The sequence below is a fragment of the Gymnogyps californianus genome, chromosome 3 (assembly GCF_018139145.2).
Source record: "Gymnogyps californianus isolate 813 chromosome 3, ASM1813914v2, whole genome shotgun sequence".
In the NCBI taxonomy this organism is placed as follows: Eukaryota; Metazoa; Chordata; class Aves; order Accipitriformes; family Cathartidae; genus Gymnogyps; species Gymnogyps californianus.
The window spans coordinates 39,071,791-39,088,727 of NC_059473.1; the positions used below are offsets into that span (position 1 = coordinate 39,071,791).

At 47.1% G+C, this 16,937-nt stretch overlaps 2 protein-coding genes across 2 annotated transcripts in view; both read right to left on the minus strand.

The window, feature by feature from the left end:
- The window catches only part of LOC127014092 (saccharopine dehydrogenase-like oxidoreductase), a 31,426-nt gene extending 31,307 nt beyond the window's left edge, over window positions 1–119 (minus strand). Inside the window, exon 1 of the mRNA XM_050893158.1 lies at window positions 98–119. Within this exon, the coding sequence (XP_050749115.1) occupies window positions 98–119 (22 nt within the window). The remainder of the gene's footprint in view (window positions 1–97) is intronic.
- LOC127015209 (saccharopine dehydrogenase-like oxidoreductase) lies at window positions 30–13,345 on the minus strand. Its single transcript, XM_050894999.1, has 12 exons — window positions 13,084–13,345; window positions 12,690–12,802; window positions 12,084–12,164; window positions 11,477–11,606; window positions 9,876–9,925; window positions 8,146–8,276; window positions 7,489–7,606; window positions 6,183–6,302; window positions 6,005–6,061; window positions 4,220–4,331; window positions 1,096–1,177; window positions 30–633 (listed from the first exon to the last, which is right to left on the minus strand). Exons 1-12 carry the CDS (start codon window positions 13,292–13,294, stop codon window positions 528–530), a joined length of 1,311 nt encoding a protein of 436 aa, XP_050750956.1. The 5' UTR covers window positions 13,295–13,345; the 3' UTR covers window positions 30–527.
- Window positions 13,346–16,937: the final 3,592 nt, after the last annotated feature.

Consider the following 16,937-nt stretch of genomic DNA (forward strand, 5'->3'; position numbering starts at 1 on the left):
AAGACAAAACTATTCCTTAAACTCCCAGAAACAACTACTCCGCTTTTATTTCACTAGGGGCGCTAAGGCTTTGAAAGCAAGACCACCACAAAGTAACAGCGCCTATCCCAAAGAGGCATGAGGAGTAACTCGTGGTTTCACCTGCTAAGGCACTTGTTAGCCAGGGCCTGCCTGCTTCTAATTGTTGCGGAACGGGGCAAAGCGAGAAGGCTGGGGGTAGTTGTGAAGCAGATGCTATAGTGGTTCCACTGAAGAGCAACTTAAAACTTAGATGAAAGAGATTAAACAAAATTCCAGAACTAGTACCCAATAAGTCACTGATTTCATAGGCTTGTGAATCAAAACTCTATACCCTTTATGGGTTTTCTCGCTATAGCAAATAGTAACTTTTAACTCAAATTTTCTTCTGTTTCTGCTGTAAACAATAGCACAGTGAAACTATTTTATGATGAGGCTTTTACAGCCAAATTAGTTTTATTGGCGTTAGACCCAGGAAAGGTGTTAGTTCATACAGTTATGTTTTGACTTCAGGCTTCAGGCTTGCTAATAACAGAGAACTCAATACCACGTTTGTTGAGGCGATCAATCAGTTTTGTTTTGGAGAAGGCAGCTCCCGGAGAATATACACCACCCCTGTTGATGAAAATCAAACGAGAAAAACGTTAGCGGTACAGGGATTGAGCGACACCTTTTTTTGAAGTCCAAGGTGTGCTTCCCTGCCTAAGAAAGAAACAGCCACCCTGTCCCACAGGAGAGCATATGCGGAATTTGGCAAGCTGGTTGTATTCACGGGTTCATTCCTGCATCCAGCAAACGCAGTAGAAACCATTCCATTAACTGAAAATACAGACGCTGATGCAACAGATGCTGCAAAAGCATGACTAAAAGCCCATGACTACATCCTTTCAAATCGAAAGGCAGATGAAGAGGAAATGGCTTTAAACCAGCCTGTGGTGAAGCATCTCTCTTGCACAGCCACTTGGGTGAGGCAACACAGAAATCCACAGGGTTACGAGATCTGTATTTTCAAGGAGAAACATACGCACACGGTAGCTTTACGGGAGATCAAGCTGTTCTGCATGGGAAAGTACTTACTGTTTAGGCAGACAAGGTGCATCTTCCAGAAGAGATACAGCTGCTTGAACCATTGCAATTGGTGTAGCAACATAGCCAGGCTCTGACAAAAACAAAAAAACCGCAAACCAAACAGTGTACAGTGTGTTGAAATGTAGAACGTAATCTTGCTCCTGCCTACAGCATGCTGAAGCATAATCTCTTTGGCAATGAAACAGCCTTCCCCATTTAAGAACAGCTTTTTTACCTGGTAATGATCCCAAGTAGCTGGTGAACTCCTGCAAATCTAATCTGCACAAATACCGCTTCAAATACCGGCCTATAACACCACAACAACCATGAGCGATCACCTCACTGTGACAGAGGGCTCTCCATTACAGCAAGAGCTTTCCCCATCCTGTGCTTACATTCAGACTTTTGCTGGGAGACTGTTGCAGCCGGCTACATCTCTAGTTATTTAAAGAAGCTATGCTGCTGCTTCCTCCTATGCGAGGAGGGCGCCCAGCAAGCTCACTACCCTGGACTTCAGGAGAGCAGACTTTGGCCTCTTCAGGGATCTGCTTGGTAGAGTACCATGGGATACAGCCCTGGAGGGAAGAGGGGTCCAGGAAAGCTGGTTAATATTCAAGGATCACCTCCTCCAAGCTCAGGAGCGATGCATCCCAACAAAGAGGAAGTCAGGCAAAAACGCCAGGAGGCCTGCATGGATGAACCAGGAGCTCCTGGACAAACTCAGACACACAAAGGAAGCCTACAGAGGGTGGAAGCAAGGACAGGTAGCCTGGAGGAATACAGCGAAACTGTCCGAGCAGCCAGGGATCAGGTTAGGAAAGCTAAAGCCCTGAGAGAAGTAAATCTGGCCGGGGACGTCAAGGGCAACAAGAAAAGCTTCCAGAGGTAGGTCAGTGATAAAAGCAAGACTAGGGAAAACGTGGGCCCTCTCCGGAAGGAAACGGGAGACCTGGTTACCCGGGACATGGAGAAGGCAGAGGTACTCAATGACTTTTTTGCCTCAGTCTTCACCGGCAAGTGCTCCAGCCACACCGCCCCAGTCACACAAGGCAAAGGCAGGGACTGGGAGAATGAAGAACCACCCACCATAGGAGAAGATCGGGTTCGAGACCATCTACGGAACCTGAAGGTGCACAAGTCCATGGGGCCTGATAAGATGCATCTGCAGGTCCTGAGGGAACTGGTGGATGAGGTGGCTAAGCCGCTATCCATCATATTTAAGAAGTCATGGCAGTCCAGGGAAGTTCCCACTGACTGGAAAAGGGGAAACATAACCCCCCCCTTTTAAAAAGGGAAAAAAGGAAGACCGGGGGAACGGCAGGCCAGTCAGTCTCACCTCTGTGCCCGGCAAGATCATGGAGCGGATTCTCCTGGAAACTATGCTAAGGCACATGGAAAAAAGGAGGTGATTGGTGACAGACAACATGGCTTCACTGAGGGCAAATTGTGCCTGACAAATTTGGTGGCCTTCTATGACGGGGTTACAGCACTGGTGGATAAGGGACGAGCAATGGACATCATCTGCCTGTGCTTCTGCAAAGCATTTGACACTGTCCTGCACAACATCCTTGTCTCTAAATTGGAGAGACATGGATTTGATGGATGGACCACTCGGCGGATAAGGAATTGGCTGGATGGTCGCACTCAAAGAGTTGCGGTCAACAGCTCGATGTCCAAGTGGAGAGCAGTGACGAGTGGCATTCCTCAGGGGTCGGTATTGGGACCGGCGCTGTTTAACATCTTTGTCAGCGACATGGACAGTGGGATCGAGTGCACCCTCAGCAAGTTTGCCGATGACACCAAGCTGTGTGGTGCGGTTGACACACTGGAGGGAAGGGATGCCATCCAGAAGGACCTTGACAGGCTTGAGAGGTGGGCCCGTGCGAACCTCATGAAGTTCAACAAGGCCAAGTGGGTTGGGCCAATCCCAAGCACAAATACAGGCTGGGTGATGAGTGGATTGAGAGCAGCCCCGGGGAGAGGGGCTTGGGGGTGTTGGTTGACGAGAAGCTCAACATGACCCGGCAATGTGCGCCTGCAGCCCAGAGAGCCAACCATATCCTGGGCTGCATCAAAAGAAGCGTGACCAGCAGGTCAAGGGAGGCGATTCTCCCCCTCTGCTCCGCTCTCGTGAGACCCCACCTGGAGTACTGCGTTCAGCTCTGGGGCCCCCAACGTAAGAAGGACACGGACCTGTTGGAGCGAGTCCACAGGAGGGCCACGAAGACAATTAGAGGGCTGGAGCACCTCTCCTATGAAGACAGGCTGAGGGAGTTGGGCTTGTTCAGCCTGCAGAAGAGAAGGCTCCAGGGAGACCTTACAGCAGCCTTCCAGCACCTAAAGGGGGCCTACAAGAAAGCTGGAGAGGGACTTTTTACAAGGACATGTAGTGATAGGACAAGGGGTAATGGCTTTAAACTGAAAGAGGGTAGATTTAGGATAGATGTCAGGAAGAAGTTCTTCACTGTGAGGGTGGTGAGACACTGGAACAGGTTGCCCAGAGAAGTTGTGGATGCCCCCTCCCTGGAAGTGTTCAAGGCCAGGCTGGATGGGGCTTTGAGCAACCTGGTCTAGTGGAAGGTGTCCCTACCCACGGCAGGGGGGGTTGGAACTGGATGATCTTTAAGGTGCCTTCCAACCCAAACCATTCTATGACTCTATGATTAACTCCTTTCTGAATATACATTCTTGCTGTCTCCAAACTTTAATTCAGGTGTCATCTTCCCTCAAAGCAATGATCTGAACACAAGTATGTTATAGCTAGAAATGATACCATGCCAGATCTGTTGAAGGTCACTCACAGGGGACTGGAAAGAAGCAAGTAGTAAGTCCAGGCTGTAACAACTGAAAACTATCCTTAAAGTGCTCTCCCTTGAACTGCTCTGCGAAAATGAAAATTGGAACGGGGAAAGTCAGAAGGAAAGAGAATGCCAAGAACGCAAATGAACTGGCTATTTCAAAAAAACAGGTCACAATGAATGGTAGTATCCAAGGTAGTACTCTGTAAAGGCTGTTGACTTTGTCCATGTTGCAAGCGCTCCTCGAGGGTGAAAGGAATAGCAGTGGAACCATAAACCTGTTTTAGAGTAGGGAATGTGAGGCAACAGCAGCTAGCTGCTACTAACATACATACCTGGTCCTTTCACTTCAGTGCAGATCTTTACATTGGGTTTGCCATTCTGGGGATCTTGCCCCTCACTGTAACCCTCACCAAAAAAAGTCATTGTAAAAGAGGTTCCATCCATCTGTAGTGGACAAGACAAGTGCGGTCACCAAAACAGTAACTCACTTATATCAGGCAAGCACAAGTAGTAAATATAAGTATCTATTATGCCAAATACTATGATGCATCTAAACATGAGAGTAGTTATTTCGAGTTATTGATTCAAAGGTACAATCTCATCTAAATTTTTAATCACTTCCACTTTATTGGAACTGTTACTGTTCTAAAGTCCATTTATTCTCTTGGTGCTTTCAGTCCTGAGTTTTTGCTACTCAGTGTCCCTCTGTCATCACCTTTGACAGACTGAGTGCTGTGAGCCGTCCATGTAAATACATCAGACCCAGCAACATGATCCTTTTTTTCCTCGTATGAGTTCCACGTACTCTGATGTCTAATAACAGAAGGCATGATTATTGAAATATTCAAAGCTATCTGAACAGGCACACACAATGTGCATTTAGAAATTATTTCTTCGAGACTAAGCGGTTGACCCTAGATTACTATTCCACCATTACCATGACAAATTGATTCAGTAAGTGTGGTGATTTCAGTCCTTCTATGCCTGGGAGATCGCCGATTGCCTTCTTGCGTCTCTACAGCAACTAAGCCGACAGCCTTCTTGGGTGGCCCCTTCTCAACAGCTGTCTTCCCCCTCAGGTCGCGTACACGGGCTTCCAGCTTCAAGGGGGGTTCACCATCCCACTTCCTTATGTCCTCCCCCTGCTCACGCAGGAAGAACCAGAGTGCGCCACGCAGCATGCGCCTGGGGCTCCCTCTCCCTGTGCCCGGGGCAGGAGGGGACTGACTTCTTGGGGCGCCCCTGACAGCCAAGGCGCTGGCCCGGAGGGATGAGGAGGGACAGAGATTTTCTTCAAAGTTTTGGAGCCAAGACGACACTCTCTCCACAGTTGGTGTACCCATATCCGGGCAATACCTCGCTGCCAAGCTGCTAGAATATGACGCTGGGGCACTTTGAATCACCTTCCTCCACATGGCCCGTGTGCACAGGACATCCTCTGGATCTCTGGAGACCTCACTGTCATCTAGATCGCTGTAGATGACTTCCAGCACCGCTCATTCTCTCAGGTACTGGATGCCTTCATCTGCGGTAGTCCACTTTCCTGGGGAGTTCACAAGATCTTCCCTGAATGGATGGGTATCTTGCCCTCACACTTGAGAGGAGCCGTCTCCAGAGACTGCAACTTGCTCCCTCCTTTCCGATTCCTCTCTCAATCCCCCGGTTTCTAGCAAGGGATCCCAGCTGCTGGGCTCCCCTACCTTCCAATTGCTGACTGCCGGCCCTGTTACCCCAGCACCGGAGCAGCCAGGCAGCAATCCGCTCACCTGGCTGGCAGCTCTAATCTTGCCGCATGTCTCGAAGTTCTGATGAGGTCAGGGACCAGGTAGTTTCCGCTTCCTGTCTGAATTCTCTCACTCCTTCCTCCCATTTCTTTCTCAAAGGACCTTTTTTCAAAGCTTCCTCAGGTTGTCTTGATCCGCAAGGCCACAAACACATACTTTGACGTCTAATAGCAGAAGGCATGATTACTGAAATAGTCAAAGCTATCTGAACAGGCACACACAACGTGCATTTGGAAATCATTTCTTTGAGACTAAGCGGTTGACCCTAGATTACTATTCCACCACTACCGTAAGAAATTTATTCAATAATTGTGATGGAAAACAGTCAGTTACCTGTTTCTGGGTTGGTCCTTTCTTTGTGAAGCGTCCAGCAGAGAAAAATTCCGGGTACTATATAACAAGAGGGGGGGCGGGGCCAAAAAAAAAAGCAAACCAAAAAAAAAACACAACAGTAAACCAGAGGGGAAAAAAATCTCCAGACACTTAATTCTTTTGTGTTTTGAACACTTACTTTTGTCAGAAGTTTTCTTCCAAAGCTAAACTTCACAAGAAGAAGAAATAAAATGCCAGCAAACATCAGCTTGACAACAGAGCCAAGACCACCTATGTTCACATAAGCGCCATACTGCACCTGAGGCAAAAACATCTTTTCAGTAATAGAACTTACATTAAGATTTTTGCATCAATTCATTTGTAAAAATAAAGCTACCCTCAAATTAGGATGCAATTGTCTGATACAACAGATAGCTGATTAAATAGGGCCTTAAGCAATTGCCTTAGTTCTACACAACTCTCCGAGTAACGCTTCGCTTTATAATTCATTATGAGAAGACAATATAACTACAGAACGGCGAGGGAGCGAGCATGGCAAACAAGAGAGGAAAACTTTACAGAAAGATGTGTTTTGGTATCTGATTTCAGGCTTCTTTCCCGACATCTTCCTTTCCTCCGCTTTGTGCTTTAGTTTAAGAGAAACTGAGGCCTTACTTTAGAGTTCTGGAATAGCAACGGCAAGCCTCTCTCATTAGTAGTTTCCAAGGCTATCTTTAGAGAGCTCTCTCACCTTCATCCCTTAACTGATGCCTGTGATTCTGCACAGCTGTTACACAGATTGTCGGTGCTGCTCTCCTCTCAGGAAACCATGGAAAACAAAAACTAAACATCTTTTCCACCACCACCACCACTGCACACTGCCTTTACTCTGCACACCAGAGACCCAAGCGACAAAGAAGTCTCCAGATAGAAATGAGCAGCGTATGAATTCTTCATCAGAACGTTTACTACATCATACTGACCTGACTGTAGTTACACAGACTACAATGATGATGCTTTTAGATGCTTTTCGAAGCTCTACTGATACAACAAAAAAAAGCCTCTGCACAGCAACAGAATTTAATGTATTTATCCTTCCCAAAAATCATGAAGCCTACCTTTCCAATATTTCTGAGACTCAAGGCTTCCATTCCCTACAAATACGCACCCAGAAGTCAGACAGCATGAGAATCCTACGAGAGACACTCGTAACTATTATGCTAGCAGCAATACGCAAGCTCATCAGGCAGAGTATCAAGTAGTACAAAACAGGCCCGTGCACCCAGAAGAGCCTGGACCACATCAGGTCAAGCAGCTTCCAAAGGTCATCAACAGAACAAGCCTCCTTCTTTACAGCATGAGCAAAAGCACATCACAGGTCATGACCATTTACCTAACTACAGAAACCCTACTACACAGGCCTGCACGAAGAACAGTTATCGCATAATGGAAAGATTCGTTGAAAATGGTAATAAAGCCATACTATACCAATAACGGTAACTTACAGGTGTTTCCTGCAACTCTGTGTGCAAATAACGCTGAGACCGTTTCACAACGGAAACATCAGATCCCATGAATGGAACAGAGTACTCTTTGAATTCCTGATTGTAAAACACAAGTCCTCTGCAAATGGGGAAAAAAAAAGTCAGAAAAAATGTTCAAATGTTCACGCAAACTGAAAGAAACTGATCATAACGGCCCTACCAATACTGGCTTTTTCTCAAGCATTTTTGTGACATTATCTCTCTTCACTGAAAGCAAACCATTCCAAATTTATCCCTGGCTCAACTCAAAATTCCAGCCGCTATAGCAGGGGTGAATTCCATAACCAAAATAATATTCTCCTCACATTTCTTTTCCCCGTCCTACTGATCACTCCTGAAATCAAACGCAAAAGTTTGCCATGTCACAAAAAGTCTCTTAGAACAAGTTAACTGGGAGACCCAGTAAATGCTGGGGCATGTTCTTTTCTCAGTAAAATACAAACACATCGCTAAAACAGAACTTAGCTGCAGGTGCTTACTAGACGAGCATCTACGTGTTCATATTATACTAAAGTCCTAAATGCATCTTTCTAGGATTTAATAGCATGTTAACAATCTGTATCGTAAATACTGGAACTGTTAGAAGACAGCACGTTTCACATCTTACGCTTCTTATACCTTCTTTTAAGTTTTGCACCAACTACTGGAACAGGGGCATAGCCTATCCTTTTTCGAAGCTTCCTCAGGTTGTCTTGATCCGCAAGGCCGTAAACAGCTGACTTCCAGGTCCCATCGTGTACACAAGAACCCTGGTGACATACCGTGAAACAGTAATTAATTCCGTATCTAAAGGTTTCGTGTATTATTTTAATAATGACCTTAGAATTATTACCTGTATTACACATTATTACAATTATTACATACATGCATTATGATGACGTGCATTAAAGTACAGTGAAATGGGGCAGGTTGGCCTTGGCTGAACGCCAGGTGCCCACCAAGCCGCTCTACCACTCCCCTCCTCAGCAGGACAGGGAGGGGAGAAAACAAGATGGAAAAAAACCCTCGTGGGTCAAGAGAAAGGCAGTTCAATAAAGCAAAAGCAAAGGCCGCACACGGAAGCAAAGGAAAACAAACGATTTATTCTCTGCTTCCCCTCAGCAGGCGATGTCCAGCCACCTCCCGGGAAGCAGGCCTTCAGTACGCGTAGCGGTTGCTCCGGAAGACAAGCGTCGTACTAACGAATGCCCCCCACCCCTCCTCCTTTCTCTTAGCTTTCATGGCTGAGCAGACATCATATGGTATGGAAGGTCCCTTTGGTCAGTTTGGGTCAGCTGTCCTGGCTGTGTCCCCTCCCAGGATCTTGCCCACCCCCAGCCTACTGGGTGAGCGGGGAGGAATGTTGGAGAGACAGCCTTGCTGCTGTGCGAGCACTGCTCAGCAGCAGCCCAAACACTGCCGTGTTATCAACACCTTTCTAGCTACCAAGACAAAGCACAGCACCGTGAGGGCTGCTGTGGGGAAAATTAACTCCATCTCAGCCAGACCCAATGCAATCTCCACCCCTTGTTCCATACGCTTTGCGCCATGCTCGGGTCCCCCATAATGCAATGCCGCTCGCTCTCTCTCTCTCTTCCAACCGTCCCATTGTATTTAATTCGCATTACTGAAATCCCTTCTTACCAACACTTACAACTTACACTACATACTTAAACCGTCTTTATACCCAACATACACATTTATACATTCTCATTAACTACTATCCCCTGTCCTTTAACAGACAGCTATTACTCTCCCGTTCCATGGGCTTCCTCCACTCCTCCAGATGTTCACAAGAACAGGCTATGACTTGGGCCCCATCTGTCAAGATGGGTGCTCAGGACAGGAGAAGCCGTACGTTCAATTGTGGGGCACCAACACCGGCCTGGTTTCGGTCATCGCTGCATTATTTTAATAATGACCTTAGAATTATTACATACGTTACACATTGTTACAATTAGTACCTATATGTGTTCTGATTACATGCATTAAAGTATATCGAAACAACCTCCCCCCCAACCAAAAAAACCCAAACAGCCAAACACTAGGATTACGGGCAACCCACTCTGTATCTGTTCTACTTGACTTGTGCACGAATCCTTCCCACAGCTCTGCAAAAACTAAGTATTTCTTGAAACAGCCTAACACAACAAACTTTAGGTAGACAGCCTACGCAAATGAACCTTACAAAAGGGTGCTCGCTTGGGATACTTGTAGTAGCTCCTAAAGAATCAAGTTCTGAGGCTCATCGTCAAAGAACTGCCAGCTTGTTCCTTGGTCTGAATTAATTAACGACAGTTATTCCAACGGGCTACGGTGATGTTACCACAGATACCTCCGAGTTTCCAAGAAGGTGTAAACCAACTAACCTCAGGCCCAGATTGCACCGTCAGGAAACTTTCGACAGCAGTTAAGGTACCTTGAAGGGAGGAGAAAACATTCCTTGGCGTATACAGTCATGAGTTCACAAAGCCAGAGTACCCTCTGGTAGACTCCAATAGCAGGCCACTGACATTATTAGTTGAAAAGGCAGAGTCACGTCTTTATCTCAAAGTAAAACAAACTAAGATTAAGTCCCACAGCTATTTTAGTTAGCAAGTACCAAATTTCTTACGTAAAGTACTTCAGTAAGGGTCACTAATATTATCTTTACTCATTACATTTTTCATTTGTCTTATCTAGTTAATGAGATAATGTAAATAATCAGTGGGGGGGAAAAAAAAAAAGGAAAAGACTATGAAGAGCCGTATTTAGTTTTCCTCCAAGTTTCAAAAGAAAGGATGACGTAGGCTGTGAAAAACGAGACGGACTTACGGGTTTTGGTAGACCTTAACTACAAAGACAACCCAAACCAAAACAAACCCATAAACCCGCAAAAAACCAAACCCACACAAGCTATCCCAAACCACTTAATTTTAGCACAGCTTGTGTTTTGCAAAGAATGCTTAGTTGTGATCAACAGCAAAACAATACAACTCCTCCAAATTCTGCTTTGTTTTGCTTTGCTCAGTGCCTTCTGAGATTGTACAACTGTACTTGTATGGGCAAATTTCAACATCGCAAGCAACTGCAGAGACAGGTGATAACACCATAAAGTCAAAATAGGAAGAGATAAAAGACATCTTTATTCAAAACGAGTATCAGGCATCAAATTATAACCCCGTGAACAACCAGATACTCATTTCCATGCCTCTCCTCTCCCTCCAATCAGATCCAGATTGAGTTTTAGTCAACTGAAAGCTGATGATACGCTCCAGTGCAAAGCAATCCCACTTCGTAGCAGTTCTAATAGTACACAAAAGCAAACCATTTGGATACTCTTATCAGCCCTTCCAATTGAAAGTCAGACCTGATGAACAAAGTATCCTCACTTGAGATGAGGATCAAGTACTATTGGCATAGAATTAAATCGTCTCACCTCTTTTCTCAAATATATTTATCCTCGTTCAGCTACTGTCCAGCTGCTCTTAAACAAAAAGGCATCGCATGGCACTGCCTATCTGCTTACGCTCACGCAACAGCTCCTCAGAGCTTGCGGTAGAAAACAAAAACTTAGGAAACCTGATTACCCACCAATTTCCGATCCCTTTCCCGCAGCCTTCCTGTCGCCGCTGTCTCTTCCCTACAAGATTCTCCCTGCACAAGGGGCAGTGTGCTGAGGCTTGCCTAGGGACGTCCACGCGCTGGCTCAACAGCCCGCTGCTGACAACTGAAGGTTCTGTTCTCTCAGTGAGCAACACTACTTTGAATCCCTCCTCCACCTAATCACCAATTCTCTCCGGTCTGATGGGAATACGATTGACTTTCAAGGTTTTAGCTACCACATTTGGTTGAAACAGGTCAGCTGGTAAAGGCAGGCAAAAAGAGAGACTGAGAGAGCTTCCACATAAGCACTGCTGCTTTAGGAAACGGGATGAGAGCATAATCCGCATTTCGTTTTCAGCATAAGGTCACACTTAAATACCATCACCTTTCAGCTTGTCTCTGGTGTACAGTACTCCCATATCGGCTGGTATAGAGTCAAAGCCACAGCTTCCAATGACATACACTCCCTTTTCCGCAGCTTTTCCGTCGTATTTCAGGTACATTCCTTCCAGAAACTAGAACACAGTCAGAACAACTATTTTAAGCAGAACTCCATATTTGGTCACAGCCAGTATTAGCCATCAGCGCTTTACTGTCGTATCCTAGCACCCTACATACCTCAAACCACTTACAAGCATCTTTAAGACAGATACCTATTATTCCTGGTTTATGGTATGAAACCGTCACAGCAGTGCAAAGAAATGTCATCTACACAAAATTCCTACGCAGAATCACAACCGAGACTTGAAGCAGCACTCAAAAATTTTGCATCTCCAGACAGAACCCGAGAGGCTCTTGTCTAAAAGTAAGAGAACTATACAACCGATACACATTGATGTACTTTAAAATGGTTAATGCAGCTTAAAACTGTAGCTCAGGAGGCACCGTTTGTCTTTGTGTTCAAAAACGTCAGCAGAAACATGGAACACGCTAAACAAACGCTCCTTCAGCAGATCCTTGATACAAAGGAGCATTTTTCTACTGTCACATACCTGGGGTTCTCCACTGATGTCAATGCAGCTGGCACCATTTTCAACACAAGCTTCTACCACAGGCTCTCCAAAGAATCTGTACTATACAAGGAAAGAACACCACACAGAACAAAATAAAACCCACCCACCACAACTCCCCCAACCTGCTCTATCTAACCTATGCATGCACAATAAAAGCAAACACTTGCTGTTTTGGCCCAACCCAAAACTCCTCCCCACTTCACACTCACTTTCTTAGGCTGCCTGGGAAAGACTTAACAAACCAAACCAAACCAAACCCCAACCCTGCTGTATTCTTTCAGTGAGAACTGCCCGTGAATCACGCCACCAGAAATCCTGGTGGGACATCTTCAGGCGACGACAGCACACGGCTGTACTTTCGGCTCCACTTCAAAAAGCTACGTTTCATCTGGACGGCTCCTGAAATTCCGCAGCCCAGCGGCAGGTTTCCCGGTAGCCGTCGCAGCTCTCCCTGCCCCGGGGAGCAGGGAGCCCAGCCGCACGCAGCCGAGGAGCGGCGGCGGAGGGGCAGACGCCGGCCCGGGCTCTGCCGGGAGCCGCGCCCGGCGGACGCCGGGGGAGCACCGCCCGGATCACCGCACTCACCGGGCCCACGCAGTTGAGCACCAGCCGGGTCTGCCTCGCCATGGCGGCCAGCGAGGCCGCGTCGCCCACATCGCACAGCAGCACGCCGACCTCCGCCCCGAGCGCCGCCTTCCCTGCGCACCGGAGACCGCCGTCACCGACGCCGCCCGCCGCGCCGACGGGCGCGTCCCGTCCCGTCCCGTCCCGTCCCTCCCCGGGCCGAGCCGCCGCCGCCGCCGCCTCCCCGGCGCAGCCCCGACAGCCAGGCGCTTGCCCCGCTTCGCCCCTCAGCGCTTCCCCTCACACCCGCCCGCGGGCGGCTCCCAACGGACGGGGCGGGACATCGGGGCCGCACGGGCCCCGCCGTCCCCGGACCGCGGCGCCGCGCCACACGACCCCCAGCCGCGGCCCGTACCCAGCCTCTCGGCCGCCCGCTCCAGCACCGCCTGCAGCTTCTCCCGACGCCGCCCGGCCACGGCCCAGCGCAGGGCGCCGCGCAGCTCCCCGCCGCCCGCCGCCCGCGCCACCTCCTCCACCACGAACTGGCCGGTGAAGCCCGAGGCCCCGAACACCACCAGCTCGTAGGGCCGCTCGGGCGCCCCGGCCCCGCCACCACCAGCCGCCATGGCGAGAGGAACGGCCGCACTGCCGATGAGCGCCAGGGAGCGGCCTGTATCACGCGGCCCCGCCCAGGCCCGGCCCCGCCCCGCGCCGGGTGGGGGAGGGAAGCGCTGCGCCAGTCGTTACGGCCGTTGCGGCGGTTTGGGGCTTGTGGTGTCAACTGGCGCGCGGGGCTCTGGGCCTGCCGGGCCGCGGCGGTGCAGAGCTCTTCCCTGCTCTCGACGCAGGCCCGCAGCCGCTGCCGGATACCGCCAGTCACAGCGGCGGCTCAGCTTTCGGCCCCTGCCGGGGGAGGAATAACCTTTGCCCTCATTCCAGCAGCTAGGAAAAAGGGAGAGGTGCTATCTCTCCAAGGCTCATGGGATTTCTGACGTACCGTGAACAAAAGTATACCAAGATACGGCAAAGATGTTTTGGAGCCCAGCATTTTAAGCAACAGCGTTTGTGGAGAGAGGCCATCATTGTTGTTGCCACAGCAGACATTATCTTTCCTGATGAGCGCGACTCATTGCTTTGAGTTATTGCCATAAGCATTTCAGCACAGGTAATATAGATGAACTGAGGACTGTTACTAATCAAAAAGAAAACCTTAATTATCTAGAAAGAAAATTAAGTACTCTGTTTCCCCTACAACTGCAGAAAATATTTATGTTTCGTTCAACAACAAAAGCAGAACAACACAAAATGTGAAGTTCCTGTTGCGGTGGGGAGAAGCAGTGATCCTGCAAAGCCACGATGGTAAGGAGCATTCGAGACTGTACGGCATGGTGAGGTATGGTCATGTTTTCTGTGCTTCTCATGGCCAGGCTGCTCACCTGGATTCCAGAGGCTTGCAGCAAGTCACGTGGGAAGGAACCTCGTGAATCCTGCTCGCTGGCCCTTTCTCCCAGGGAGCATCTACCATATCTAAACCGTTCCTGACAGATGCCTGTCTAACCTGTTTTAAAACCTCTAGTGATAGATGCTTTCACACTGTTCCCCAGGCAATCTCCTCCTGCACTTTGTTATACATACAGCTGGAGACAAGAAGATAGATCTCCACATCCTGTAGTTTCAGCCCTGTACTATTTCTCCTGTTTGTAGAGGACATTGGTAAAAGATTTAATCCCTGAGGAACATATAAAGAAGATGCTGCAAAGCTGGAAACTTCCATGCATCTCCTCAGTCTTCCCTAGATTAAAAAGCAGTAATTCATTTGATCTTTCCTCACAGGCCATTTCGTACATACATTTTTCCTGTTCTCCTCTGAACTCTCTCCAGCTGGTTTACATTTTTCTTGAAATCTGGTGTCCACTACTAGGCCCCACATTCACATTGTCAGTGCTAAATCAATTTAGAAGGTTATGTAATGTGCCAGAATTTACCCCTGTTTCTACATGCCCCAAACATTTGCCTTTTTTTTTTTTTTTTTGCAAGTGTCACATTCACATGCAGCTCATGATCTGTTCCACCTCAGAGGCTTTTTCAAATCCCTGCTGCCTAGCCAGTCTTTTCCCATTTCAGATTTGTACTGAAGATTAATGTCCTTTCTGAATACATTCTAAATGTCTCATCTCTGAGGCAGCAGGAGATCCTCACCTCTAAGCATCAGCATCAACTCCTTGAGTAGTGCTGATGCAGTTGTTTGTAGGCCTACACTATCAGCTGTATCAGTGAAACAACTCAGTCTAACAAAAAACAAAGAGTGGGGGAGGGAAGGACAAAGATGGTGTTTGTGTTCTTTGTTAATCTAGATCATTTTGTTGATCTGATTTACAGAGCAACCCTGCAAAACCAGTTTCTTGTGTTTGAGATCACTGAACATCTCATTAGTCAAGCTGGTCTCTTACTACCTTCCTGTCCTTCCTACACACTGGGATAATTTCCAGCTGTGCTCATAATACTGTTGAACTCCTCTGAGCTACTTTCCTCTTATGCTCAATTTTTCTCTTCTGCCACCAATTCTCAAAGTAAAGTCTGTTTTCTTCGAGGCCACTGTCTTTGGTCTTCCACTCTCCTTTCTCCTTTGCAAAAGCTTTGAAAAAACATTGCAACAATAAGCAATAGATATTTTTTCCCCCAATTTGAAGTTAACAAAAATCTTTATTTCTTCAGACTTTGCATTACCATTTAAAATGGTTCAGTGACAGGAGACTGTAAGGAGCCTGCAAATTGCAGAGGGATTCTGATGTAGCTTGCAGGGCTGGCTGGGATCCTCAGCCTGCTTTCTGCATCCCTTTGCTCCAGAAGCTTGCCTCTCTTGCCTTCTCTCCCTTTTCCATATTATCCCCTTTTCACATCTAATCCCCTGTTACTCCCAGAAAACAAAGCCATTTATAAACCTATGACTCTGACTCAACCATTTGTAAAGAATCGGGACTGCACAAGCTTCCTTGGGCCATATGTATTTGATAAGACCTGCACTGTGTTGTTAGGCAGTGGCTTGGCAAGCACAAGCTTGTATGCAGTGCTGAGAACCCTGTCTCCTCTCAGTGACTGAAACTTTGCACCAAATTGCGCAGACTTACCCTGTTTATCAATCCACAACTCTCAAGATCTCATCTACTCTTTCAGTGTCAGCTGTGTTTCTTTAAAACACACCTGCTGCAGCAAGGAAATTCATGTAAATTCAGTTTACACAAGCAAGAAATCAGGCTTTCAGAGCTGCACAGGGACATCTGAAAACCAACTAGAGGAGCATCAAAATGCGAGGCAAACCTGGGAGTTTTTTTGCTTACATAAAATACCATTATGGTAGCTCCAACTAATTTTTTCTCGAGAGAGACCTGTGGTTGGCAAGTGGAAGAGTTCTGTTTGCAGACATCTCCAGTTTCACTCGAGCTCACTGGGTTAAAAAAGAACAAAAATCAAAGTCTCTAAGCCAGTTTACATTCCTGCCTATGAAACTAAGTAGACAGGTAGGTTTCAAAATAGCAAACATCAAGGCAATATCAAGGCTCTGATTTTACATGGAAGGCTTACAGCAGTCTTGACTAAAGGCAAAGGTTAACCTGTCCTCCCTAGTTAGTGTCACCAGCACAGGATTGCAAAAATTATTCTGTGGGAAAGCAGTAGGTTGATTTACAGTTTTTTCTTGTCCAGTAGGAAGACAAGAAATGCCAGATCTGCTGTCAAGTGCGGTTCTGCAAAGGAGGTTCCCACCTGAATCAGCTGTAGAAGCTCACAACAAGAAAGATATTGCTGTTTCTGTTAAAATCTTATTTTTCAGATTTGAAGGTGCTTATTTTTTTCCATGTGTATCTGCATACAGGTACTTAAAGATTTCAGTACTTCATTTAAAGCCTCGTTTAGCCAGACTGCCTCAGTCTAAAATAACTTCAGTTACTAGAGGTCCCTGCCAATTTCTTTGGGATAGAGAAGCACACAAGTGTATGTGTGCACGCACACACACACACGCCGTATTTTTTCAAGTTCCTTAAATAAAAATAGGCATGCCTCCCTTTGCTAGCTTCTCCTGTTCCACCTGGAGCCTCTGGCAGGATCTGAGGAATCTGTGTAAGCATTTGTAAGAGCGCTTGTATGTCCCTTCATTTCGTACAGTAGGTGTTCTGATAAAATACTTCCTATCAATATTTATATATTTCTTGGATGCCAATCTTTGAGGTAAAGTTTTTAATACTAATTTGTAACTTTAGGGTACTTTTTGTT

Coding starts and splice junctions, on each gene's coding strand:
- LOC127015209 (XM_050894999.1), bottom strand. CDS start 13,294: ATGGCGGCTGGTGGTGGCGGGGCCGGGGCGCCCGAGCGGCCCTACGAG. Junction 4,332..6,004: donor AAGGACCAACCCAGAAACAG/GTAACTGACTGT, acceptor TGTCCACTACAG/ATGGATGGAACCTCTTTTAC. Junction 634..1,095: donor GCACCTTGTCTGCCTAAACA/GTAAGTACTTTC, acceptor TTTCATCAACAG/GGGTGGTGTATATTCTCCGG.